This window comes from Balaenoptera borealis (assembly GCF_965194805.1).
Source record: "Balaenoptera borealis genome assembly, chromosome: 7".
Taxonomy (NCBI): Eukaryota; Metazoa; Chordata; class Mammalia; order Artiodactyla; family Balaenopteridae; genus Balaenoptera; species Balaenoptera borealis.
Genome location: NC_138864.1, coordinates 52,848,491 through 52,876,179, shown reverse-complemented (window position 1 = coordinate 52,876,179; position 27,689 = coordinate 52,848,491). Strand labels below are relative to the sequence as shown.

The 27,689-nt window shown below is 38.5% G+C and overlaps 1 protein-coding gene across 12 annotated transcripts in view; it reads left to right on the top strand.

Annotated features, from left to right (window-relative positions):
• Window positions 1-27,689, top strand: part of ELAPOR2 (endosome-lysosome associated apoptosis and autophagy regulator family member 2) — a 745,385-nt gene that overhangs the window by 122,061 nt on the left and 595,635 nt on the right. For 11 of the 12 annotated variants that reach the window (XR_014246403.1, XR_014246404.1, XR_014246405.1 and 8 more), the window contains exons 7-15: window positions 117-269; window positions 888-976; window positions 13,589-13,769; window positions 15,228-15,356; window positions 20,299-20,389; window positions 21,000-21,102; window positions 24,090-24,227; window positions 25,765-26,028; window positions 26,756-26,929. Coding sequence is in view for 1 of the 12 variants with exons in the window: in XM_082398228.1 (XP_082254354.1) it covers window positions 117-269; window positions 888-976; window positions 13,589-13,769; window positions 15,228-15,356; window positions 20,299-20,389; window positions 21,000-21,102; window positions 24,090-24,227; window positions 25,765-26,028; window positions 26,756-26,929 (1,322 nt within the window). In the remaining 11 variants the exon portion in view is untranslated. The remainder of the gene's footprint in view (window positions 1-116; window positions 270-887; window positions 977-13,588; window positions 13,770-15,227; window positions 15,357-20,298; window positions 20,390-20,999; window positions 21,103-24,089; window positions 24,228-25,764; window positions 26,029-26,755; window positions 26,930-27,689) is intronic. The other variant, XR_014246402.1, reaches the window with a different exon arrangement.

The window sequence follows — 27,689 nt, the reverse complement described above, 5'->3', positions numbered from 1 at the left end:
GCTAAGCTTATTGTTAATATTTCTCTCTCACTTCGGGTGGAGGCAGCAAGGACACACTGATTTGCTTGTTGCTGTTGGGTCCTCCCTCCCATGCTCTGTTTCCCATTACCACACAGGGGTGGCATACACATCAGAATGCTTTCCATGCAAGCCTGGCACCTTCAGCGACGAACCAGGTTCATTCATCTGCCAAGTTTGTCCCAGAAACACCTATTCTGAGAAAGGAGCCAAAGAATGCATCAGGTGTGACGAGGACTCCCAGTTTTCAGGTAAACTGAGTCTCCAGTTTATACTCTTTGTTCTTTTCTTTCTAAATTTATGTTTGTTGAGAGTAGATAGTCCTAAGCCAGAAATCACACATACGATGTGATGGAAACAGTGGGCCAGAAACCAAAGTGCTGAATGGAATCCATACTGAGTGGGTAAAATGGGACGTCTAATTACCCCTTTCTGCAGGACTTTTCTCTTTGTCTGTAATGTTTTCTATTCCACCCCCCCCCCCAACCCCTGTTTTGGGTATGTTTATACTTGTCTAAAAAGGTTCATATTGTACTTTTAGATGATTCCTTGGCATGGAGATGTACTTAGAAACTTTTAATTTGTTCCACATTTACAACATTCTGTGATAATGGAGGAAATCTAATGTCTTCTTGGAAAAACTATGATATGCTCCTTGTGTATCATGGAAACATTTATTGCTCTAAGGAAAATAAAAGTGCAGGCCTTTATTTTCTTTAGGCCTAGCTAGTTCTACCTAAATTCCTCTGGTGCAGTTATTTTTACTTTTCACTTGTCTACTTTTTGTTTGTTTGTTTGTTTTCATGTTTGCCTTTTCTTAGAGTCACAGCATAAATGACTCATTTCTGAAATTCGTTTTCATGTTGCAGAAGAAGGATCCAGCGAGTGTAAGGAACGTCCTCCCTGTACCACAAAAGACTATTTCCAGATCCACACTCCATGTGATGAGGAAGGAAAGGTACAGGCCGTGTTCAGTCAGCTCCATCCCACATTTATCCACCCTTTTCCCAATTTGAGGAGACTCGAATTTGTGCACGAGTGAGTTAAATGAGTAGATTTATAGTACGTGAGTGTAAGTAGCACGAAGGAAATTTAAGATTTTAGACTCTGAAGCCCACCTTCCCAGCTTTGATTTTCGTATCTATTGCTTTTTAGTGCTGTGGGCAAGTTATTTGCTCTAAGTCTCAGTTTTTTCATCTGTAAAACGGGAATAATGTCAGTACCTGCTTCTTAAGGCTGCCATGAGAATACATGAAATACTCAATTTAAGGTTCTTAGCATAGTGCCTGCCACATAGTGAGTGCCCAATCAATTACTGCTATTTTTAACAGGTACATTTTTGTCAGAAATAATATCAGGAGAAGCACAGCCTCAAAGTGTGTTCTGTGACTCACAGGATGGAAATACTGTGTACCTTCTCTTTAATTATTTGGTTACTCAGTAGGTTTGGTCAATAAAAGCCATGCAGCCATAGGCTGGTTCAGTTATGGCAGATTGCTGTGTAATTGCATTTAGAAAATGCAAAGTAATTACCATATAAATGGTACTTAGCCAGAGGAATAATGCACACATGAACTCTGCAGTTGACCTGCCATTGTCTTAATTAAAAAGTTAGGGACTTCCCTGGTGGTCCAGTGGTAAAGAATCTATCTTACAGTGCAGGGGACGTGGGTTCGATCCCTGGGCAGGGAACTAAGATCCTGCATGCTGCGGGGCAGCTAAGCCCGCGCGCCAGCAAGTATTGAGCTTGGGCACCCTGACTAGAGAGCCCGCGTGCCGCAAACTACAGAGCCTGCGCGCCACAACTAGAGAGAGAAAAACCTGCAGCCACAACTAGAGAGAAGCTCGCGTGCCACAATGAAAGATCCCGTGTGCCTCAACGAAGATCCCGCGTGCTGCCACTAAGACCCGACGCAGCCAAAAATAAATAAAATAAATAAATCTTAAAAAAAAAAAAAAAAAGTTAGCCATACCAGCCTATGTCAGTAGGAGAAACTGAGATTAAGGTGGCTGTTTTGCAGCATTCTTTGTGTGTTTTTTGCATCTTTGAAATAATGACATTTAATTTCTTGACCTAGTTTGGAACATATACAGAGATGTCAGTATTACTTTCTTTTCTTAATTTTGTATCCTTAGGTTCTAATCTATAATTTTTTTTTTTTTTTTTTTTAAGAAATTCACGTTCTTTTATTTATTTATTTATTTATTTATGACTGTGTTGGGTCTTCGTTTCTGTGCGAGGGCTTTCTCTAGTTGTGGCAAGTGGGGACCACTCTTCATCGCGGTGCGCAGGCCTCTCACCATCGCGGCCTCTCTTGTTGCGGAGCACAGGCTCCAGACGCGCAGGCTCAGTAGTTGTGGCTCACGGGCCCAGTTGCTCTGCGGCATGTGGGATCTTCCCAGACCAGGGCTCGAACCCGTGTCCCCTGCATTGGCAGGCAGATTCTCAACCACTGCGCCACCAGGGAAGCCCCTATAATTTTTATATTTATATAGTTGTTAATCTTACCCTTAGTCCTTAGGGTTTTTTTTTTTTTTTTTTTTTTTAGAAATTCACGTTCTTTTATTTATTTATGACTGTGTTGAGTCTTCGTTTCTGTGCGAGGGCTTTCTCTAGTTGTGGCAAGTGGGGACCACTCTTCATCGCGGTGCGCGGGCCTCTCACCATCGCGGCCTCTCTTGTTGCGGAGCACAGGCTCCAGACGCGCAGGCTCAGTAATTGTGGCTCACGGGCCCAGTTGCTCTGTGGCATGTGGGATCTTCCCAGACCAGGGCTCGAACCCGTGTCCCGTGCATTGGCAGGCAGATTCTCAACCACTGCGCCACCAGGGAAGCCCAGTCCTTAGGGTTTTTTAAAAAAAGAATTTACTTTTGAATACTTAAGACCAAGTATATTCTTGTGTTTACAGTACAGCAAGTACTTACTAACTCAGAATAAATCAAAGGAAGGCCAGTTTAAATTAGTGGAAAATTTCAATGATTAGAAGTACATCTATTACTTTTAATAAGAACAGTAACTCTAACAGCTTTTAAGTGACAAGGAGTTATGAAGTAAGATCTTAAATGCCCTACTATAATGGCCAAGTGAGGCCTATTTCTATTTGGAAAATATATGTAGAGAGCCATTAAGGTGGGTTGAAAGTAACCTGGAATAATGTTTCTTTAACTAAACTTTTCTTAGCTAAACTTTCCTTATTAATGAGTAAGGCAAATTAAATTTAGTTTATTTTATGTAATAGTCATTAATTTAGTATTACTGAAGCTTAAATGAATGAGATCCAGTGTACAAATAGATCTTGTTTTTGCTATAATGAAAGTATTCAAAAGGTATATTTTTATTATGTCAGTGAGTAGTTTTTATTATGTCAGTGAATAGAGTGACAAAATCTAGTTGACCTGGGCTTAAGGAAGTAAAGCCATATATTAAAATATATTAAATGTAGAATGCACAGAATACACACACATGCACACACACACGTATATGCACATGTGTACACCCACAGGTGTATTGTGTACACAGATACACACAAATTACGCTCTTTCTGTTGTGTCTGGGTAAACTCTGAACTTGTTATAGAACAAAACAGTGTACCAGCACACCATAAACTCAGACGTTCTTTTTTTTTTTTTTTTTAAATTGGAGTAGAGTTGATTTACAATGCTGTGTTAGTTTCTGCTGTACAGCAAAGTGAATCAGTTATACATATACATATATCCACTCTTTTTTTAGATTCTTTTCCCATATGGGTCATTACAGAGTATTGAGTAGAATTTCCTGTGCTGTACAGTAGGTCCTTATTAATTATCTATTTTATATCAGTGATTCTTTAAAAACTGCTTTAAGACTTAATTCAAGAGAAATGTTTCTAGCTTCAGAAGTGAACAAAATGCAATGGGAACTTAATTAGATAACAGATATAGTGAAGAAGTGTGAATAACACATGTGAATTTGAATTTTTTTCTATTTTTGTTTGTTTCAACATTTTCATTTGTTGTGGTTTCATCTTTTTAAGAGGTATGTTATTCTTGCTTGGAGTAGCCTGGTGATTTCCCGGTGGCTTAGTGATGTTTCCCAGGTTGTTCAACGACTGTGTTTTGGCTCTTTTTGTCCCGTCATACTCTTTTTGATCTTGTTTTCCCTGTGCTTGGAGAGGATCATCAAGGGAAGTGGCTCTTGAGGTGTACAGACTTTGAACATTATAATTTATATGACACAGGAACGTTCAAGTTTTTGAGGCTTCATTATTTGATTGCTTCCTGCCTCTAGGAGACATTTTTAAGGAAAATTTAAATTGGTAACTGGAACCATTCTAATCCTGATTAAGAGACTCTCGTTTACATCATGAAAAATGTGGAATGCCTACTCATTCACGCATTTATTCAGTGAGTCTTTACGGAACATTGGTTATATACAGAGTTGCTGAGTGATGAGAGCAGGGCCATGTAAGGATAGGGAGAAGAAGAAGATACACGTCTCCATAGATGGTAGAGCAGTGGTTGTCCAGTTTCAGTGAGCATCAGGCTCACCTGGAGGTTCCTGTCTCAGATTTTCTGTTTCAGTAGATCTGGGGCAGGGCCTGAGAATGTACATTTCTAAGAAGTTCCCAGGTAATTCTGATTCTGCGGGTCCAAGATCTCAGCAGTTTGAGAACTACTGGTCTAGACTTTAGAGGAAGAGGTAGTCTGTCAAAGAAAATGAATTATTATTTCCAGTTATTATTAGTGCTACAACAGGGAAGTCTGAGTTATTTTGGGCTCTGATCAAATCAGGGAAGGCTTCAGAGCTGTGTAAAACCTGGGCAAGGGCATGGGAGGAGAGCATTTCTGCAGGAGGGAGAAGGATGGTGAAGACCTGACGTGGGAGGGAGCCTGAGTGTGGCCAGAATGTGAGGGTATGAGTAGGGAGTTGCCCTGGATGCCACAGGCTAGTGCTAGAGTAGGCATGCTTTCATAGTAGTGAGTTAGCTTGAAAATTTTACATATATTTTGTTTTCTAAAGGTTGCATAGAGCCCACTTTTTACCTGTGTTGCATGAGGTACCCCCATATGGTTACATACAAGCACATGCACAGAATCAGTGCTTGAGATTTGAGCCCAAAAGAATGTTGACCCGTGATAATGAGCAAGTATTCTTCAAGAGAGGGCATCTTTTAATATTAACAAGATATTTGATGGAGCTTCTCCCTATGGATGATCTCCGTATGGATAAGATCTCTCTGTGGGTAAGACAGAGAACTGTGGACCCAATGATATGGTTAAGTTGGATATATGGCTAACCCAAGAACTATATGTAAAATGTTTGATTTTATAATTGGATGGCAGCTAGGAGAATAGTTGATCTGGACTAGGAGTGTAGTTGTTATATATTTGCCGTAGGAAGATAAATTTAACAAAGTATTTCTACATACCCTAACTCGTACCAAGAAGAATATGAATTCAGATAACTTATTTTCATCATATTATTGAAAAATCCTTAACTTGCATGAAGACATTAGGGTTAAGTATATCAAATAGTAAATTTATAAAGCTGGGTCAGGACGATCTCTGTGCTTGAAAAATGAGCTCAAATTAGTAAAATCAAAATTTATTTGTGTCAAAGAAAGTCTCAGATATAAAAGTATTTAAAAAAGAGAAAACATTAACTTGCCAAAAAGATTTATAAGAGAATCCAGGCTTTAGAAGACCTGGCTCAGAAAATTAAAAAATATAGCGGATATTTAAAGGGGAAAAACCTTCCAAGAATACAAAAATTGAAAATTGGGTTTTCATTTAAGCTGTTTTTTTTTAAAATTTTTATTTTATATTGGAATATAGTTGATTTAAAATTTTGTGTTAGTTTCAGGTATATAGAAAAGTGATTCAGTTATACATATACATGTCTCAATTCTTTTTCAAATTCTTTTCCCATTTAGGTTATTATAGAATATTGAGTAGAGTTCCCTGTTCTACAGAGTAGGGCCTTGTTGGTTATCTATTTTACATATAGTACTCTGTGTATGTTAATCCCAAGCTCCCAATTTATCCCTACCACTTTTCCCCTTTGGTAACCATAAGTTGGTTTTCTGCATCTGTGACTCTATTTCTGTTTTTGTAAATAGGTTCATTTATACCATTTATTAAGATTCCACATATAAGTTATATCATGATATTTGGCTTTCTCTATCTGACTTACTTCACTTAGTATGATCATCTCCAGGTGCATTCATGTTGCTGCAAATGGCATTATTTCATTCGTGTTCATGGTGGAGTAACATTCCCTTCTGTATCTATACCACATCTTCTTTATCCATCCGTCCATGGACATTCTGGTTGCTTGCTATTGTACATAGTGCTGCAGTGAAGGTTGGAGTGCACGTGTGTTTTCGAATTATGGCTTTCACCAGAGAGACGTGCAGGAGTGAGATGGCCAGATCATAGGGTAGCTCTATTTTTAGTTTCTTAAGGAAGCTCCATACTGTTCTCCGTAGTGGCTGTACCAATTTACAGTCTCGCCAACAGCGTGGGAGGGTTCCCTTTTCTCCACATCCCTCCAGCAATTTTTGTTCGTAGACTTTTTAATGATGGCCATTCTGATTGGTGCCAAGTAATACCTCCTTGTTGGTTTGATTTGCATTTCTCTACTATTAAGCGACGCTGAGCATCTTTCCATGTGTTTTCTTTCTTTCTTTCTTTCTTTTTTGAATCAGTGTGTGGGAAATTTACCTTTTGAAGTTGGCTTCTTGAGAGTCTGCCCTTTTACGAATTCTCTTTCGCGTACTACCCCAGGACGTTTGTTGAAGGCAGGTATCATTTAGAGCTCCACAGGCCTTGTGATGTCAAGTGCCCATAAGCACCGGTTTTAAAGTTGTAGTTATGGGAAACGGCCACAAGGTAGCAGCATTTCTTCATGCCAAACTCGGGTTACTGGGGTAACCAGAGGCTTGGTAAAAGTCCTGTTCCAGGGTTGTAAAGGAGAGTGGAATGTGGTAGAACAGACACCCAAGGGCTTGTGTTTCTTTACATCTTCCCCCTTCCACTACAACCCCTGGACCAATCCCAACCCCTGCAAAAAATGTGCAGAGTTTGCTTTCATCCATGGGGGCAGCTACTCTAAGGAAGGGGGCTGGAGGTGGGCACCTCAGCATCAGGAGACGTGGGGACCAGGTGACTTTTCAGTGCTCTTCCAGCCAGACAGTCCACAGTTTTTTGGTTGCACCAGGCTTGGCATAGCTGTAGGAAGGTCCGCCTGGATCTGGAGATTGTGGTCCCATCCAGAGGGGACCAGGCACTACAGGTCCAAGGGGAGCTCCTTTGCTGGCACATCCTTCCCAGCTCCCTCAGCCCCATGAGAGTCCAGCCTTGGGAACCAAGGCTACTGAGGCTCCAGGGCTGTGAACCAGCCCAGATTTCCAAGGCCTGAGGGGAATATAATAGGCATTCCTTTTTTTTTTTTTTTCTTAATTTTTAGATCATATTGGAGTATAGTTGATTTACTATGTTCTGTTAGTTTCTCCTGTACAACAAAGTGAATCAGTTATACATATACATTTATCTATCTTTTTCAGATTCTTTTCCCATATAGGTTATTACAGAATATTGTGTAGAGTTCCCTGTGCTGTACAGTCTGTCCTTGTTGATTATCCATTTTATATATATAGTAGTGTGTGTATGTAAGTCTCAAAGTCCTAGCAATTCTCTTATTCATCATATCAACAGAGCTTGTCTCATATCTGCCTGTAAAAGTCAGGGGGTTAAGGTAGCTTTGTAAAGGAGTCAGCAACTTACAGAAAAGCTTAAGGTTTTATTTATCTTGGGTACCAAAACTAGACAGAGTAATTTTTTTGGTCTGTTTTATCTCAGGGTAAAAAGTGGTCCCTCCTACCCTTACCACTCTTGGATGTGATACATGTTTCCTTTTAATGGTGGCAAAGCAAGGTGTCAGTTTTACTTCTCTACGTGGGGATGATTAGAAAATTTAATGAATTTTAAAAATACTTTTCAGAATTGGAGTGAGGGAAGGCAGGGCAGGAGTCTCTTGACTCATGTGACTGGGAAATCATTGCAGAGCAAAGAGTCTTATCAAGACTTTCTCTTGCTCTTCTCGCTGATATTCTGAGCTCAGTTTGATTTCCTTCTCAGGTAGGTTCTTTGCTCTGGTGCCAGATACCCCCTGACATCTCTACCCAAACTACTGTCACCCTCACAGCGTTTTATAGGAGGGCTGACCGAAGTTTCCGAAAAGACTCTGGCCCTGCTTGCATCACGAGCCCATCTCAGACCAACCATTCTGTCCAGTAGCGTGAGCTACTCTGGTTGGACAACTTAGTTCACCTTCTAATCCCTATGGCTGGAGAGCCCAGACCATATAACTCCCAGTTCCTTTCAGCATCACACAAGTCAGTTCCTAAAGAGAAACAGATGGTGTCTGTTACCACAGTAAAACGAGAGTGATCCTGTACAGGTTCCGAGAACACATCCACTCTTAAATAAGGTAGCTCTGGCAAGATTGTCTTGAAATACTGGGAATTCCCACATAATTTTGTACATACCTCTCTTGATACTTACATGGTGATCATAGTTTGGTAGAGTTTTGGTATGAGATCACTTTATTGCAAATACTTGTAAAGATGACTGTTTCCTTCACCGAAGTCTCTGCTTCCTGTAGACAGAAACATGTTCTTAATCATTAAAAAAAATCTCTAGTCCTAGTAGAGTACCTGGAATGCAGAAGGTAGTGAAACATCTTTTGAATAAATTAGTGAATGAGAGAATTGGTGAGTGAATGTATGATTAACACGTTTAGAGTGTTGTGTTCTGTCCTTGGTAGAGGCTTGGGGAAATTTTCACAAAATGGGAAGAATCTAGAGAAAAGAGTCCAGGATATTAAACTATTTCATATGAAGTATGGCTGAAGTTTCTGGGAATATTTTTTCAGCTTGGAAGAAAGATACCATCGGATGGAGAAATCATGATCATCTTGCTGGTGTTTCCTAGTGGTCCCAAAGAGATCTGATCTCTTTCCTTTGAATAACCATGACATTTCATGTTTCTCTTGGAATTGATGATGATGGCAATAATAATAGTAATAGTAGTGATAGTATTAATAGCAGAAGCAGCTGTCCTTTACACATTTATCTGCATGCTTGCTCTTTGTGTGTGTGTGTGTGTATATTCACACATTGCCGCCAGTTCTTTTTTGCAACAGCTATGTAATTAGACATTAGTATACCCAGTTTGCAAACAAGGAAGCTGAGGCTTGATGAGGTTAAGTAGCTTCCCTAAGGTCATAGCTACTCATAGCTATGTCTTAAGGCTGGAATTCTAACCCAACTCTGTTTCCAAATCTGATGCTTTTGTATGCTCTCTGTATATTTTTCTTTTTATATTATAGCAGTTTGTGAATCTGTCTTATTAAACTGTAACCTCCTTCAGAGCAAACAATTTGTCTTATTAATATTTAAATTTCCTGTAATGCTTTCTTCTACACGTAGTAGATACTTAATAAGAATTTCCCAAATAGTTTAAGCATTTGAAGGGAAGTCTTAGAAAAAAAAGAAATAGACCTTTCTGTGTTATCCTATAAGGCAAAATTTGGTTCATCAGGCAAACTTAAAGAAGATAGATATCAGTTGTATGTAATGATGTTCTGACAACCAGAGTTGCCCAGTTCTGGAACGGCATGTTTTGTTAAATTGGAAACTTCCTGGCAAAGCTAGAGAGTGCCTGGTAAGGAAGGTTGTTTTAGAAGGAAGCCTTCTTGAGAGGAGACAGCCGACCGTGGAACTTCTTCATCTCTGAGTCTAGGAAATTGTTGGATCATAAAGGGTTTGCTAGTGTTTTTGTATCAGATTATGTAGTACTTTCTTTGCCCTTTAATTAACTTCAGTATTACAAATTATTCCAAGTGCTCAATGTCTGTAACACAGTCCTTCTGAGTTACAAAGCAGAAGTAAGACGGAGGGGACATTAAAAAAATAAGGTATAAAGGGATATGGGTTTTAGATCAGCCTTTCTTCCTATATGATTTAAGCAAGTGGAATGTACTTGGAGCCTGTGTTTCTTAATTAGGATGATAGGAAACAACATGGCATTTCTCAGTGACTAGGGATTTCTGAATCTATTTTATTCTATAAATTTATTTATTTGTTTATTTTTGGCTGTGTTGCATCTTCATTGCTGCACGCAGGCTTTCTCTAGTTGCGGCGAGCAGGGGCTACTCTTTGTTGCAGTGCGCGGGCTTCTCGTTGTGGTGGCTTCTCTTGTTGCGGAGCATGGGTTCTAGAACGCAGGCTCAGTAGTCGTGGCACACGGGCTCAGTAGTTGTGGCGCACAGGCTTAGTTGCTCCACAGCATGTGGGATCTTCCCGGACCAGGGCTCGAACCCGTGTCCCCTGCATTGGCAGGCGGATTCTTAACCACTGCGCCACCAGGGAAGTCCCGGGATTTCTGAATTTAAAATAAAAATTTCATGACAGTCTTCTTTAAAAGATTTTCTTAAAAGAAAGGTTTATTGAGATTTAATTCTCATACCATACAGCTCATCCACTCACAGTGTCAATTTAGTGTTTTATATTATATTTAATTTTAGAACAGTTTCTTGCCTAAAGCCCCAGCTAGAACCTCTGGTGCAGTGTGTTTTTGTTTTCGTTTTTTCCCAGTACAATGTTAAATCCCCATGGTGTCTTCCACATAATGGAAGAAGAGGATCCAGACTTTTAAGCATTTAGAAAAGGGACAGGGAGGAAACCACAGGGGAAAACAGCAAACAGCAGAGGCTTCATAGAAAAGGAATCCAAGTGAATGCTGCTACGTAGAAGGGTGGGCTGAGGACGTGCTTAGCACAGATGTGATGTTGAGCCTGGCTTTGAAGGAGGGGTCAGACACAACTTGGCAGAATGGGGTGGTAGTAACAAGAGAGACAAAGGATGAGTGCCCGGTGATTTGCAGCTGGAGAGGATTGAGGTTTGGGAGAGGCAGAGAGACAAGTGAAAGCCTGCCTGACTGGGAATATCTGAGTTAGAACATCATGATGCACAGGGCTGTTAGGTTGGAGTGACAATCAGTAAACCCTTTGAAACAACATGTAATTTAGCTCAGATGAGCTCAGCCAGTCTACAAAGCCTTAGTGCGTTTGTGCAGCGACTTTCGAAGGAAGAAAGCTGGCAACCACGGACAAACCCAGTCTCAAAATTTGTCTAAACTTCAGTCTTCCCAGTTTTGAATTTTATTTTTATGTGAAAACCAGCTTCCAATCGATACCCCCAATGCATTTCTTTAAAACATATTTTACTCATGCTTATATATTTTAAATATACCTGGAGACTGTAGCTCTTCTGTAATCTTAATGGCAGTCTGCTCAGTTTTGCTCTATTAGGGTTTTGGTTTCATAAAGCATTTCATAATTTTTTCTCAACTTGCCAAAGAATGACTTGATTGTTGGTTTTTCACCTGCGCTGTGAGCCATCTGGTGCTAAAGATCATTAATATTAATTGTTATCTTTCCCCAGTCAGCCAGACTTGAAAGCATCTGCCCCATTAGAAAGAGAGGCACAGAATCAATCTGCCACGTGAAGCAAGAGGCTCTGCAAAGAAAACTTTCACTGCAGAGCATTTGAAATTTGACTTTTCAACATTTAAATGTTTTAAGGTGGTGCATATTTTCTAATTTTTAAACATGTACTATGCTTGGATTGAAAATCATGTGGTTAGCCAATCTGTCAAAAATGTATTTGCATATTTTATTATTTTTACCCTCACTGAGAGTATTTTTACTCTCCCTGGCTAGTGCTCCTTTACCATTTACTAGCTGTGTATGACTTCTGGGCAGGTATAAGAGGTCTCATCCGAAGTTTCCTCATTTATAAACTCGTGCATAATGTAACTGAGCTCCTGAAGTGGTGGGGAAGATTGCATGGTGCCCCCACGATGAGCCATTGGTGCCCAGCCTCAGCACCACACCCACTCCCACGTGGGAGCCAACTTCTCCCAACAATGCAGTAGCTCTCACATAACTCATTGCGATTTTAATTAACATCAAAATAAATCAACACATTTGTGAATTGCCTAGCCTTGGAAATTTGTTTTCTACGCTCGTGAAGCCAGAACTTAAAAACGACAATCCCCCAAATGTAATGAGGTTTCATTTGCTTACGTTCTCTGAGTTTTACATTGCATTTCTCAGAGGAATTGAGCGCCCCTGTTGGATACAGGATCTATTTACTTTTTTCAGCTGTTTAGGAAACTCCAGCAGGAATAGCCATCATTTGGCAGATGGTGAGCGAGGCAGATGGGGGAAGTGGCTGGTTAAGCTGTATCATGATGTAGGCCATAAATGCAGAGAGAGAGTTGTAAAAAGAAAAAAAAATGTTGTTTATACTTCTGTTGAGACTTCTACTTTTTAAACCGTGTTCTTAAGCAACCTTCATCAGATAAGGTAACCTATTCTTCCATAAGGGAATATTTAAGAATGAAATCGAGTGGCCGTAAGGGCTCACTATAGATGACTTCTTATTAACTGGAAATAACTATAGAGAATTGCCTTTAATTTTGCATCTCCTGCTTCAATATTAGACTTATCATTGCAGAAGCTGTTGTAAAGGAGAAACAGTACTTTCAGCCGACCATGTGTTTAACGAGGGAACTCTTAGTCTCTTTTTAAAAACGATATTAAGTTATGAAAGAGTTGATTTTTCTCTTTGCATTTAGAATGCCTTTTATGTTTTTCACCGTGCATATGAATTTTGTTTTGAAATGGCTAACCCACTTAATGTTTCTGGTTCCAAAAGACAATGATTTTATAATCACAGTTTTCTGGGTTTGGCTGAGTTGTAGCTGCTTAGTTGTATCTTGTTTTGTTTTTGGGGGTGTGCATGTGTGAGAGAGAGGAAAAGTTGAAAAGACTACCCTCCATGAAGATAGAGGTGATCTTAATCCTGTTGTTTGGAGCACAGGTGACAGGGCCTAGACGCCTCAGGAGGAAATATTTTAGCTACAGCTCTTGTAGTCCAACATCAGGTTATTGGAAAAGACTCAGAGAGCATCTACCAGTGTTTATGAAATAACGGGATTGCAATGTGAAGCTAGAGCTATTCTTTTAAAAAAATAACCGTTTTGTTTTGTGACCACTGTGTGCAAAGCATGGTGATGTGTGTTGTGGGTAGAGGAAAGGAAGAGAGAGTAGTGGGGGTCTCAGCATGAGAAAGGGAGTCTGCATAGAAACTTAGGGCAGTTAGGGAAGAAAGTGAACAGTGGCTGTAAGAGTCAGGGCTGCAAGCATGTTCTGTATATTTTAGAGAGGAATTTCATGATGAGGCCATGCTGTGTATGACGTAAGGCCTCCTGCAGCTTAGTGTAAAAAACATTTGGAGGTAATGGTCATTTCCCCACCAAAGTGTTTTATTCTTTTTGTCTCATTTTGTTCCTAAAGTTTTAGATTCTCTTCAGCTGGCCCTTCTATTCTACCACTGTTTGGACTTTACCTAGTCTTTACCGTGTCAATTTAACATGTTTGTTATTGGAAGTTTAAAGCAAATAAAGCATGTTATATGACTTGCAAGCCTTTTTTTTTTTTTTTTTTTTCCTCTCTCTCTAGACACAGATAATGTACAAGTGGATAGAGCCCAAAATCTGCCGGGAGGATCTCACAGATGCTATTAGGTTGCCCCCTTCTGGAGAGAAGAAGGATTGTCCACCTTGCAACCCTGGATTTTATAACAATGGCTCTTCTTCTTGCCATCCCTGCCCTCCTGGAACGTTTTCGGATGGAACAAAGGGTACGTGATATCAGTTGGTTCAAGAGTTGGACCTTGAGTAAAATAAACTTGTTGGACCACATTGACATTGTCCTGAATTGTTTTTACGGAAAATTTTTTAAAACACATAATTTTCTTATCTCACAGACTGAAGAAGAGTTAAGAAATATAAGGGAATTGTGAGACTGCAGTAGCTTATTCAACATAGCATAAGGATAGTTTTTAATGGCATTTTGTGTAACACACAACCTCTTAATGGGATGATGCTTTGGATATTTATAAGAGAATTCCACCAATTTAAGTGATTATGGATAAGCGCTCCTTTTCCAGTGTGTGTGCACACATATATTGATGCAAGCATAAAATACTTCTATTTCAACTGGAATAATCACATTTTATGCTATAATAATAGCAAAAATTGATTATTTTGATCAGATAGCAATTAAAATAGTTCCTAAGTAGATTGTTTCAAAGTGTACATTTGGGAAAAATTTAGTACTTACCAAACACTAATAAAGTGGTTACAGAATTTGTTTTAGTTTTACTAGATAAAGATTACAATGCATTTTTGTGGCAGGTATCTTACTTGAATATAGCTGTGCTGTATACTTAATATCCAGAGCCTCTGAGAGCATAACAAGGACTCGAGAGTTGAATTGACTTGGGTTCAAATCTACTTGCTGCAGGCTCCCAGTAGTGTGATTTAGCCACTAATTTGAATTCAATTTTCTCATTTGTAAAACTGTGGACAATAATATCTAGCTCGTCATCACTGAGCAGGTTATATAAAAATGTCTCCTGCAGTACTTTGGTACCAGGAAATGCTTGCTCAATGAACATTTTCTCTCTCTCCCCTTCTTTTACTGATGTGATAATGCCAAATGTCTTGGCTAAATAGAAAAATGATTGTAAGAGACCCTTTTATTTAGTGTCATAGATGTTAATTTAAATTAGGTTTATTTATAAATCTCTTTCCACACTCCCTCAGCTCCCATCATCACTTTTAAGTATAGCCAATATTTTTCAAGTAATCAGTCCATAATTAAATGGTGTAATTGTCTGTTAAGTTTAGTGACTAATAGGAAGGGTGGAATATTTCCTTATTTATGAGGTAGAGGAAACTGATTCTAAGATCACATGTAAGTGAACTTATTTCAGAATTACCCTTCTTATGGAAGATAATTTCAGTATTAGCAGTTATTCCCAGAAATGCAAGGAAAAATTATCTTAAAAGATTTTGTGTTCTTTTCCTTTTTCATGTTAATCAAGTATATATGTGTATACTCTATCCAGAATTATTTTTCTTTCCAGATTGCTCTTGAAAAAGTTGTTAATTCTTAAGGGAATTGGTGGTTTACTATTCTCTCCTTTCCACTTGCCTCTCTGCTAGTTAAAGTTTAGTAGTGCTTGGAACAGAGGGAGAGGAAATTATCCAGATGTGATTTAATTGTAATTCTCTGCCCCATTTGTCTCCTGTAGAATGTAGACCATGTCCAGCAGGAACAGAGCCTGCACTTGGGTTTGAATATAAATGGTGGAATGTCCTTCCTGGCAACATGAAAACCTCCTGCTTCAATGTCGGGAATTCAAAGTGTGACGGAATGAATGGTGAGTTCAGAATCAGCCTTCTCAATGTATTTTGGTGGTAGAGACTCTTGGACTCACCTGTGTAAAAACACACTAAATATGGCTATGAGGAACTTCAGTCTTATCATTTGGCTACTTGCCTGTCTTCCCAGACCTCACATAAAAATAGTAAATATGGTGTCATAGCCACATGACTGCCCTCTAAGAATATAAACTGTTTTGCATTTTTTTGGAGTCAGTTTTGAAGTAGATGTTGATGATCACCATTTATGGTTGTTATAAATACCAGAATAGATCACCAAGGGAGGCAGTGAAATTTGTGTTGTTCGCCACTTGGAAGAGTCATAGTGTATGTATAACACTGTATGAAAGCATTTCTGCCTGGATTGGTTTTCTGGCTCAGCAGTGAGCCATGAGGAGGGGTTACATCGTCTCTAACTCTCCTTGTCTATGAAGTCTATGATCGTGTTTACAAATGTATATGAGCCCCCCTTACTGAAAACTTGGAAATGTGGCAGAGTTCTATAGGACGGTTGCTGAATTTTATTTGTTCTTACATTTTAAGTGCACGGTGAGCCTACCACTTAGTTATTTTGCACTATTTGTTGGTCAAATGAATGACAATATCTATGTATGTGTTTTTAAACTTGACACTAGAAATAGGTGTTATAGATACTAGGGTTTTACAAAAATGTGCCCTTTACTTTTATAAGCTCAATGGCATTTTTTTTATCAGTTCACTTTTTCTCAATACTGTATTTTTGATCATTGTAAAAAAAAAAAAAAGCTTTCTAATCACATCTGTTTTAAATCAGCACCTATCCGAAATAAACAGGCTTGGGATGTAGGAAGTGAGATGTACACATGAGTACTCAGGTTGACAAATCGTAGGTCCTTGAATAATTTTGGTTAAACAGATGCGTGAAAAAAAGCCTTTGTATATAATGAACATTATGGAATAGTACTCTTTATCAACTAATAATCCTGCTTCTGGGAATTTATCCTAAAGGAGAAGAAAAAAATAACACAGTAGTAATTACCCGAATATAAGGGTTTATGTTCCAAAAAGATCCTACGGTTGCACTCTAAGTTGAGGAAGTTTCAGACATAGGAAAAATAAGAATGGGAATGTATTGAAAGCATTGATACATTTGTGTGTGTGTGTGCATGTGTGTGTATGCACTTACTAGTGAAGATTATCTGAAACTTTTACTTAGTCTTTTAAAGAAGTTACTCTTAGTCTAATTCTCATGACAATATTTGATTTAGCCACTTGCTTACTCATTCACTAGAGGCTGTAATTTAAATTTTTTCTGATTTTCAGAAATGTTCAATTATTAATTTAAAAAGTATACATCTCTGCAATATTTAGTATGTGATATTGAAAGAGCAGACAGTAATGTGAAAAATACAGAGGTAGAAGGTGATGTATATTTTTGTGACTGGTGGTTCAGTAACCAACCTTGGGAAAAGCAGTGCTCAAAATATTGGGGGTCAAAGCGAGAGGCCCAGGGCAGCCTGTCTCATAAAGTCGTTACTCCATCATGGAATTAAAGTAGATGTGCTTTGACCAACTTGACTGTGTGACTTGCAGTACTTTGAGGTTCTTTTGTATTGTCAACCTGAATTTACCACAGTTGTGGAACAGGTATGTAGAAGTACATCTTCAGGTACTGGAATTTTGCCCAAGAGGAATTCAGAGTTGTAAACAAATTAGTGTTTATTCATGAAGCTTTCATTGAGCATTACCTATAATAACAAAAATGGAAATAATCTAAATTCCAGCAATATGATAATGTTTACAAAAGTTATGCTGTACTAATTGGATGAAATGTTATGTAATCATTAAAAATGACAGCATATGGAAAACAATTTGGCAGCGTTTCAAGCATTTTGAATGGTCCCATTCTCCAACCCAATAATTCCACTTCTGGGAATTTATACCAAGGAAACAATGTGGTGTAAAGAAAGAAATTATGCACAAATATGTTAATTTTAGTGTTATTTATGAGAGTCAAAAATACGAGAAAACAAAGTTTTCAACAATGGGGTATGATTAAATAAAATGATGATATAACCATACAACATATTTTTAACTCTTTAACACTAGATATAGAAAGGATCTTTAATGGGGAAGTATTTTTGATATAATGATTATTAGAAAAGTGAGAAGATAATGCTAAATGAAAAACAGAAAATACAGTAAATTATACAGTAAAACCTAAAGTATATTTTTAAGAAAATTATGCACTAGAAAAAGAGTGAAAAGAAACACACTGAATTGTTCAGTTTATCACTTCTACTCGCTAAAAGGTAAAACAATCCAAATGGCTACATTGAATGTATGGTCAATAGGAGGTAAGTCCTGTAGTATGAGTGATTTAGTAAATTATGGGAATTAATTACATCTGTCTACATGATAAACTATTAATTTAGTCATTTAGCATGTTGGTGAAGGCTTTATACATAAAAATGCTTATGCAATAATGTTAATTTATAAAACTATGAAACAAAATGTTATCAACAATAAGATCTCAGTTATGTAAAAACACGTATGCATCAAAAAGATAGTGAAAAGAAACACCTTAAAATGTTAACAGTAGTTTTTTCTGAGTGATGAGTTTATAAATAATTTTAGTTTTCATCTTCAAGTTTTTCTGTAGCTTTCAAAATTTTATAATAAATATAAATATGATTTCTAAAACACAAATAAATCTTAAAATAGAAATTGTGGGGCTTCCCTGGTGGCGCAGTGGTTAAGAATCCGCCTGCCAATGCAGGGGACACAGGTTCGAGCCCCGGTCCGGGAAGATCCCACATGCCACAGAGCAACTAAGCCCGTGCGCCACAACTACTGAGACCACGTGCCACAACTACTGAAGCCCATGCTCCTAGAGCCCGTGCTCCGCAACAAGAGAAGCCACCACAATGAGAAGCCCGCGCACTGTAATGAAGAGTAGCCCCCGTTTGCTGCAACTAGAGAAAAGCCTGCACGCAGCAACGAAGACCCAACGCAGCCAAAAATAAATAACTAAAATAAATAAATTTATTAAAAAAAATAGAAATTGTGTATAGAAACATGGAAAATGCGGGATTCATTCTGAGGGATAAAGCAAAAGACAAAGGTGCTGCAACAATGTATCACAAACTGGGCGGTTTAAAACAACAGAAATTTACCCTCTCACTTTCCAGAGACTAGAAGTTTGAAAGGCGGATATGGGCAGGGTCGTGTTCCTTCCGAAGCAGAGCCTCTGTAGGAAGACCCTTCCTCGCGCCTCCTAACTTCTAGTAGCTCCAGGCACTCCGTGGCTTGTGGCAGCGTAGCCCGTCTCTGCCCCTGTCTTCACGTGAACATCTTTTCCTTGTGTCTCTGTGTCTTTACACGGTGTTCTTCCTGTGTGTCTGTCTAAACCTCTCTCTTCTCATAAGGACACCAGTCATATTGGATTAAGGCTCACCCTAAAGACCTCATCTTAACTTGATTATATCTGCCAAGACTCTATTTCCAAATAAGGTCCATTCATGTGTACTGGGGATTAGAACGTCAGTATATGTTTCTTGGGAGGGGATACAGTAAAACCTGCAGCAACAGGCAATGTTCAAACATGAGAAATATTTGTTTCCTCTTGCAAGGATGTTGGTCCCCTCCAAACCTCCATGCTCCTCATCCATGTACTCCTTTCTTTTCTTTGGCCTTCTCTGCTATTCCATTGCTCCGCATGCCAGCTGAACACTAGGAAATGATCTTAGAGAAACATCCGTAAATCCCCCCTTTCTTGGTGTAGAATTCCTCCACGTGGGAATATTCCTCTCCCTGTGACCCCCCCCACCACAAGTTATCAGTCTCTCTACGCTTAACTGCCTCTCACATGACTTACACTGCAGTCAAGGGCCTGGTGTCCCACTGGGTCAGATTGTTTTGTGGCTGTTCTGCTCTTAGCATTAGGAAGTGATAGCTGCTTATCTCTCTTTTCAACCACATGAACCTTTAGAGAGCAAAACAATTGGCATCTCTCTCTTACTCAGGTAGCTTCGTACATAACCGTTTTTCGAACTAGCTTGATTTATGTATATTCAACATATCACCTTTCTATGAACTGCTGATGATAACATTTCGAAAATTGCCACATCACCAGTACAGATATTAATCTCTTTCCCAGTTTCTCTCTTATACCTGTTAAAGTAGCAGATGTTGACATTTTCTTTTGGAGGTACACGTGTCCATGTTAAGCATTGCCGTTAGTTAATAACCTTGCTGGATGGTGTGTGAGGGTTGCATCTCCTGTCCTCATTTCATGGTGGCCATTTCAGCCCATGGCGTGCTAATTGTTTCTCTGCAGAAGACAGACCTCACGTCACCTTTTATGTGCATCTCTATTACCTCCTACTGTTAACAGTTGTTAGCTATGTCTCTCATAGTCTACTGATTCCATAGTGAGGGTGGACCCAGTCTTGTCTTTCTGTCCCTAAAGTAGGTCATGGTTCGTGGCATTCAGTGAAAGCCAGTTCAGTGAGTGCATAAGTGAGTGAATGCAGAACAGGGGTTAGATTAGGGAACAACAGTACAACAAACTCTAAGAAAGAGCTCCAGACCCCGCATCTTCATTAAGTAATTTGAAGTTTCTATTTCCCATTGGTTACCTGAAGACTAGGATGTTTTCATCTTAGTATATTGAAATGGATAAAGACCGTCTGTTCTAGTTAAAAAAAAAAATCATGCCTCATTGAGAAAACTGTTGTTAATTTGACCCTTAAATACCTTTGATGCAAAAATACGCATTACTTGATTCTTCCTGGAGAATCATATGCAACGTTTTCATTGGTATCTAGGAGTCTACCTCTGCATGCAGTTTGCAACTGCAATCTAAAATTGGGAATTCTTTTTTTGTGGCCTTATATAAAAAGATTGTTGGAAATCATTACTGGAATTTTTACTGACAAAGGTAATCTTTATCATTTCTAGGTTGGGAGGTGGCTGGAGATCATATCCAGAGTGGGGCTGGAGGTTCCGATAATGATTACCTGATCTTAAACTTGCATATCCCAGGATTTAAGTAAGGAAAACCAATTCTGATTCCCTTCTGTAGGAATCCTCATGCCTGTTTCCCTACAGAAATAGATGAAGTAGGGCTGCCTTTATAAAATATATTAATATTGTGATGTACATAGCAAATAACAAGCTGTGTAGGATAATGTAATTATATTTAAGAATATCTATAGAAACTATAACTGTTAATTGTATATTAGTTAGATGAAGCCAAAGTTTTTAAAAATACTCTATCCAAATATTACAAAAATCGTGACTCTTGGATACTTAATTCAGAGATCTTAGTCTAAGTCATTTGCAGGAGAATCTTTCGGTTTATTTATTTGTTTTTCTCGCAGTTCTGTCTGTAAAGTAGTATGTTACAAATTGTTTAATCCTTTTAGTCCCCCATGTTGAGTTGCCCAGCAGGAGTCTTTTTCTTGCTGTAGGCTGGGTGGCAGCATTTACACCAGGAGATCTGAGCATATTACCATGGTTCTGTAGACTCCGTGCAGCAGTAGACTGCACGGAGAGGAGAGAAGAGCGTGGCTTTCAGCTTAATGAAAAAAGTGACTTAACTTTTTCCAGATTGTATTCAGAACATGCTGTAAATATTGCAATTTTAATCTGTTAAATAGACCACCGACATCGATGACGGGAGCCATGGGTTCTGAACTGGGAAGAATAACATTTGTATTTGAGACTCTCTGTTCAGCCGACTGTATTCTGTACTTCATGGTGGTAAGTGGAAGAGGGGCTCTCAGAGGTGGATTTCCAGGCTTAGCATTCTCTTTCAAGTGTGACCCTATTTATACAAATTGCGATAAGAATCCCATTTTTCTTCCCATTTTTAGGGTCTTCCAAAAACATTATAAGATATCTGAGGAACTCATTAAACATTGTGTGGTGAAGTCCACAAAGAAAATGTTCATTCCTTATGGAGAGAACTGAGTGACGGGGCCTGGGTGACAGACAGAAGCCAGGAAATATTAATCCCGTAGAAAATTCCTTCAAAAAAATATGCTGCCAGCAGAGTGAAAATTCTCCCCTAGCAACCATTCAGCAATTCAAACCATCAGGAGGGAAAAGCATGTATTAATAAGTGAGGGCACAAAACAGTGGAGGTGGAGAGCTTTGGGAAAAATAACACTCTTCCTTGTTAAGTAAATAAATGTAGACAAAGGATTTTACTATGTACGTCATAATTTTCCCCATTTTTTCCTAGATGTCCTATAAATCTCAACTAATAGCTTGAGAAAAAGTAGTAACACAGGATTTACTTAAGACCCCAGGGAGGTGTTAGAAGGTTGTTGGCTAAGACTTTAATGTTATAATTAAGTGGTGACTTCATAGACATGATTTGTTTTAGCTTTTTTCCAACAATCCTTTAGTAGCTAGTTAACAGTCCATTAACAGTTTCCTCCATGATATACAAGATATATGGAGATTTAAATATTTATTCATGATTACTAATAGCTTAAATGAAGGCAGACTATTTCGTTCTGAAAAAAAAAAAAGGACTTGGTAGTAGTCAAAGAAGATGAATAATCTTCAACACATCTATCTATGACACCACAAATAACCAAGAAGTCTTCAGTTCTCTTAGCTCTCCCTCCTTATTTCTTCAATGTATTAGTTCCTCTTCATACTGAGTGCCATTACTGACAATTCGGACTCCCATTATCTCTCAGCAATAGTTTCTATCTATTCTTCTCATCCCCATCCTCTCATAAATGCTGTTGTCAAACTTATCTTTATGAACATAAAAACAATAGTAGAAGCAGCCACAACAAATCTACCCCCTCACCCTTAGTGGCTTTTTATTGCCTGTGGCAGTGGTTCTTAAAGTGTGGTTCCTGGACCAGCGTTGTCTGGGAACTTGTTAGAAATGCACATTTCTGAGCCCCTTCCTAGTCTTAATGAGACGCTCTGGTGATAGGGCCCAGCATTCTGTATTTTAGCAAGCCTTGAGGTTGGTTCTGGTATGCACTAAAGTTTGAGAACCAATAGCCTATGAATACACGTAAAATTCCTTAGCATGGCATCTGTATGGCTTTTTGTACTCTTTGCTCAGCCTCTGTTACCGAACTGCTGTTACCACTCACCCCTCTTTAGACACCCTGAATTTGTTAGTGGAACACTCTGTACTTTTTCACTTCTCATGCCTTGGCACGCTCTAAGCTAGAATGACTTGCTTCATTTTGCTCTTTTGTCTGGTGAACTCCCGTTCATACTTCGAGGGCAGCTCAAACCTCACTTTTTCTGGGATGCTTTCTCTTATTCCTTTAAGTAAAGTTAACCCCTCTCTCCAGTGTGCTCCTAAAACCCTTTGAGAAAACCCTACTTTAATTACGTGAATGTATTCATATATTTGTCTCTCTCTGTTGATCTAGCATTCCTGAGGGTAGGGATCATAGATATTTATTTTGGTAAATCAGTCTTAAGAGTTTTTTGCTCATAGCTGGATCCGTTAGTTTTCTTTACTCTGTGATCTGATTCCTGCACAGCAATTTTTGAGATATCATCAGCTAAATAACACATCAAAATGCTTTCAAAATCATGTAGTGTTTTACAAACGTAAGGTGGTATTATTTGCAGTAATGCAGTATGTTCCATTTATTATGGGAATAAACATCCAGAAAGTGTTCAGCAAAGCATTGTCTGTATATTATGAGCTCCATTTAGGAAGTGGCATGTGTGATTATTTGGTTGTTTGGTAATGTGGGGAATTCTGTAATGTATGACAGGCATACTCTGTTGTTCCTACTTGTGGTGTGAACTCAAGACGCATATCTTTATAGCATATCTGATTACTTTATAACATGCTTGTCGTCAGCGTTTATATCATAGAAAGAAAGAGACATGTCTTGAGCCATGCCACTGTATTATGAACATCTCGGATAACTAACAAAAACCTATCCAGATTCCTAAGTCACCTCTTAGGGTTTCTGCAGGGAAGAGTAATTAGAAAATTCAGAGTTAGTCTTGGTTTTTCATTTCCAATAAATTAGATGTGTATTACATTATTTGCTTTACTTATTGCATTTGCTTTCTGACCATGTTAATGACATAATATTGGTGGAATGTCACACATTTATATAATAGTCTAAATATTGAATTTAACTAAGGAAATCAGAAATAAAATGTTACACAAATTAATCTTTTTGGAATTCAGGTGCAAGCAAAAGAAGATTGCATGAACATAAAATAACATTCCAGTTAATCTGCACTGGAAATTGCAAGTATAATTCAGGGAGAATTTAGAATTCCTGTGTAAGAGCCGCCTATCAGAATCCCTCAAGGGAAAAGATAAAAGATGGAAAGAAATTCTTGTCATTTTATGAGGATCCTAGAAGTTTACTGTCAGAAGTTGGAGGAATTATGTTTCCCTTTCTGCATATATTTCCTAAGCTGGAGTCATACACATACACACACACACACCACCCCTCCCTCCAACAGAAAAATTCCTTAAACATAACTATGATTTGAGACCTCTTTCCCGTTATATTGGCGACGTGGTTGATACATTGTAATTACTAAGCTAGTAAGTGCTTGTGTAGACTTGAAGGGAAGTTTTTGAGGGTTTTAGGGTTACATGCTCTGCAGATAAATATTCCTGAATGCTGTAGGGTTTACTGTAAATACAAACATATGATTGTAATGTATATACATGTATATTAATACTGAGTTGGTGCTTTTTTGTATGTATTTTTTCTACTATATTTTAGGATATTAATAGAAAAAGTACCAACGTGGTCGAATCATGGGGTGGAACCAAAGAAAAACAAGCTTACACCCATGTCATCTTCAAGAATGCCACATTTACATTTACGTGGGCATTTCAGAGGACCAATCAGGGTCAAGATGTAAGTTCCAAGCACTTAAAAAAAAAAGAAAAGCCACAAAGATGATTCTCCCTGTGGAGATTTGTACAAAGTGATCACTCAAATCTCCTGGAGGAAAAGGCTTAGGTTTTTACTGATGTAGAATCACTCAAAGGCTTAGCTTTTTACTGATGTAGAATCAATCATTTGGTTATGGAGTAGATTGGTATAAAAATGGTATTTATTTTTGGTTTGTGTTTTGAGAGCAAGAATGTATGGAATGGAATAACACAATGTGTCTTTGAATTGTTCTACACTTTGAACAAATATAGTTGGTAAAAGCTTAAGAGAAAGAAAATCTTATTTTGTAGTTATTTAAAAACTTACTTTTAAAGCTTTCTGAGACTTTGGGAAGGTGGTGACTTTCTTCCCCTTCGTCTGAATGATCTGACATTTGTCCAGGAGGCATTATCTGATGTTGGTTTATTACTTCATTACAGTAATGAGTGTCTCCTTTTATAGCTTGGAGAGTGTGTATGTACACAGTGTTGGGTTAACACACAGAACTATTCTCTTTTACTTGCCCTGGTAGAATAGACCTTAATCCTCCCCTAAGTATTTTCCATTATATGCTTCAATTACATGTTATTGTGGATCTCCATTGCTGTGACCTTCCCAGGGTGAGAACAAGGTAAATCACAGTTTAAGACGCTGCCTTAACATTGTGGTGGCAAATATAGGGCATTTTCTCTTTTCTCTTCAGGTTTTCACTGGGGAACCCATTCCCCAGGTTTCACTTGACTCCAGTTGCTCGTTATGCGTGCTCAGATTCCCACCTTGTGGGGCGTGAACACGCTGTGGAAGGCTTCCTTGCCTCCCTTTTGTCTTTGCCCCAGACAGAAAGCATTAAGGAGCGGCTCTCTACTGATGGCAGTGGTGCGTGCTCACTGCTTGATGAAAACTAGACCTTAACTGACTCAGTGTCACAAGAAAGAAAAGTATAGTAAGACCCAGGTTTTTACTCTCTGTTATGCATCCAGTAGAAATCAGAGTATGTTGGTTAAGGAACGTGCTAGAGAGGGAGGAAAAAAGCCCAAAGAAGTGATGTGATTGCATCACTATCACACAGTTAGTGTTTGGGTGAGGACTTTTTAATCCCTGGTCCAAGTCTTTTCCACATTGCCACACTGCAAACAACATATTGTATCATGACGTTTAGGCTTATGTCTGAATAAACAGTGATGTGAGATAAGGTTGCTCTTTTGTTAAATCATATTGGTTTTTCCAGACATCAAGTCTATACATATGCCTGAATTTGTACCCATTATGACATAATTTCATAATTTCATGGCAAAATTCCTGGAACTCCATTACTGTGGAAATGAGTTTCTAGTGTTAAGATTTAATATATATATATATATATATTTTTTTTTTTTTTTTAAAAAGAACCAAAAAGGAATACTATTAATCCACTGGCTGGGACACTTTGCTTAGTTATTTTGGTGATACGAACATAAAACAATCTGGTTGTACAACTAAGCGCCAAGGCAGAAGTCATTACTTTCTGCTCTCTTTTTAGAATAGACGGTTCATCAATGACATGGTGAAGATTTATTCTATCACTGCCACTAATGCAGTTGATGGGGTGGCGTCCTCATGCCGTGCCTGTGCCCTCGGTTCTGAACAGTTGGGCTCATCGTGTGTCCCCTGCCCCCCAGGCCACTACATTGAGAAAGAAACCAACCAGTGCAAGGAGTGTCCACCTGACACCTACCTGTCCGTACGTCAGGTCTATGGCAAGGAGGCTTGTATTCTATGTGGGCCTGGGAGTAGAAGCACTCAGGTAAGTGGGTCTGTATTTCAGTTATCCCCAGGAAAGCATATTTTAATAGACAAACTCAAAGGTTCCTCTTAATGTTTCTCCAGGAACTATGAAGTTGCTATTTTTATTTTTGAATGGCTTTTTCATTCCCTTTCTTATTTTACCTCATCTTACATCTGTTGAGCACTTAATATGTACCATGAAAGTGCTAATTACTGGGGGTATAAAATATTAAGAAGAGCATCCAAATAAGAATGCTTTCCAAAAATATTAAAACTGATTTCTTGTGTATTCCATTAAGGTAGAGCAAGTAAGGTACCTCACTATATGTAGGCTGTAGGTGTATATGGAGAACAGCAAGAATATCTCATAACATTTTAAGGGTAAAGATTGATGCTATATTATGAGTGAAGGAAAAAATAGTTTAATGTCTGTTTAAACTGGCATAACAGGACATTTTAGCTATTTATTAAAATACCTTTCTATAAGAAACTAATCTTAGAATAACTTTACTCTGTTAAAAAATGCTAACACTTCTGAACTTTGCCTAGAGAAATCTAGAGTTTAGAAATTTTCTATATTAGTGTGGTAAAATATACCATAACTAAGACAAAATTACTGAAATAGTTTTTAAACCTAGAACTTTCTGGAAACACATTTTTTCATAGCAGCTAATGCTTTCTTTCCTGCCGTGTTGTTTTTACTTTGTTTTGTTTTGTTTTTTACATTTCTTAATTTTTAATCAAAGGACCACTCAGTTTGCTACAGTGACTGCTTTTTCTACCACGAAAAAGAAAATCAGAGTTTGCACTATGACTTCAGCAACCTCAGCAGTGTGGGCTCCTTAATGAATGGTCCCAGCTTTACCTCCAAAGGAACAAAATACTTCCATTTCTTCAATATCAGTTTATGTGGGCATGAGGTGAGTTCTGGCTGGCGGGGTGAGACGGAGCTATGTTTCAGCTCTGACTGAGTTATTTTCTGTGTTGATGGACCAATAAAATCTCTATGGAAACTAACAACAAAATGTCAGAAACTGAGCTTTGACGGCTTAAATCCTCTGTTGCTTCCTAGCACGTTGGCACCACCAACGTTTTCTCCACCAGGGGCAACCTTGTCTGGTTCTCAGTCCATCAAAGCACCTATCCAGTCAGTTGAACCCCCAAAGCTTGGAGCTATGGAGCAAAGGCTTTGAGGATCTTTCATTTTTGTAAAAGTGGGTCAGGCTTGTCAATCCCACCTATTTTTTAGGCAGGAAGTTAAGGTTTGAGAAAGTCTGACTGTTGCTTATATGGTCAAGTTTGTGTTTTAAAAAGAAAGGACTTTCCAAAGGAAGTTTGTCCAAAAATAAAAAGGACGTAAGCAGGGGACAAGTGCCAGTTGATGAGGTAGCCTCTGCTAATAAATAATGAGATTTAATTTTCTTTGGGAAGAAGCAGAACGTGAATGGATACTGGTAATGGGAGAGTTACAGGACTGCGTGTCCAATATTTTTGTGGGCATAGAAGGTCGGGGTTGGGGTGTATGTGTGTGTATTCCCCGTTAGCAAAGGTGAAAACATACTAAGGCCTTTCCTCCGTGTCCCTTTCCGTTTTTTTAAAATAAATTTATTTATTTATTTATTTTTGGCTGCATTGGGTCTTTGTTGCTGCACGTGGGCTCTCTCTAGTTGCGGCGAGTGG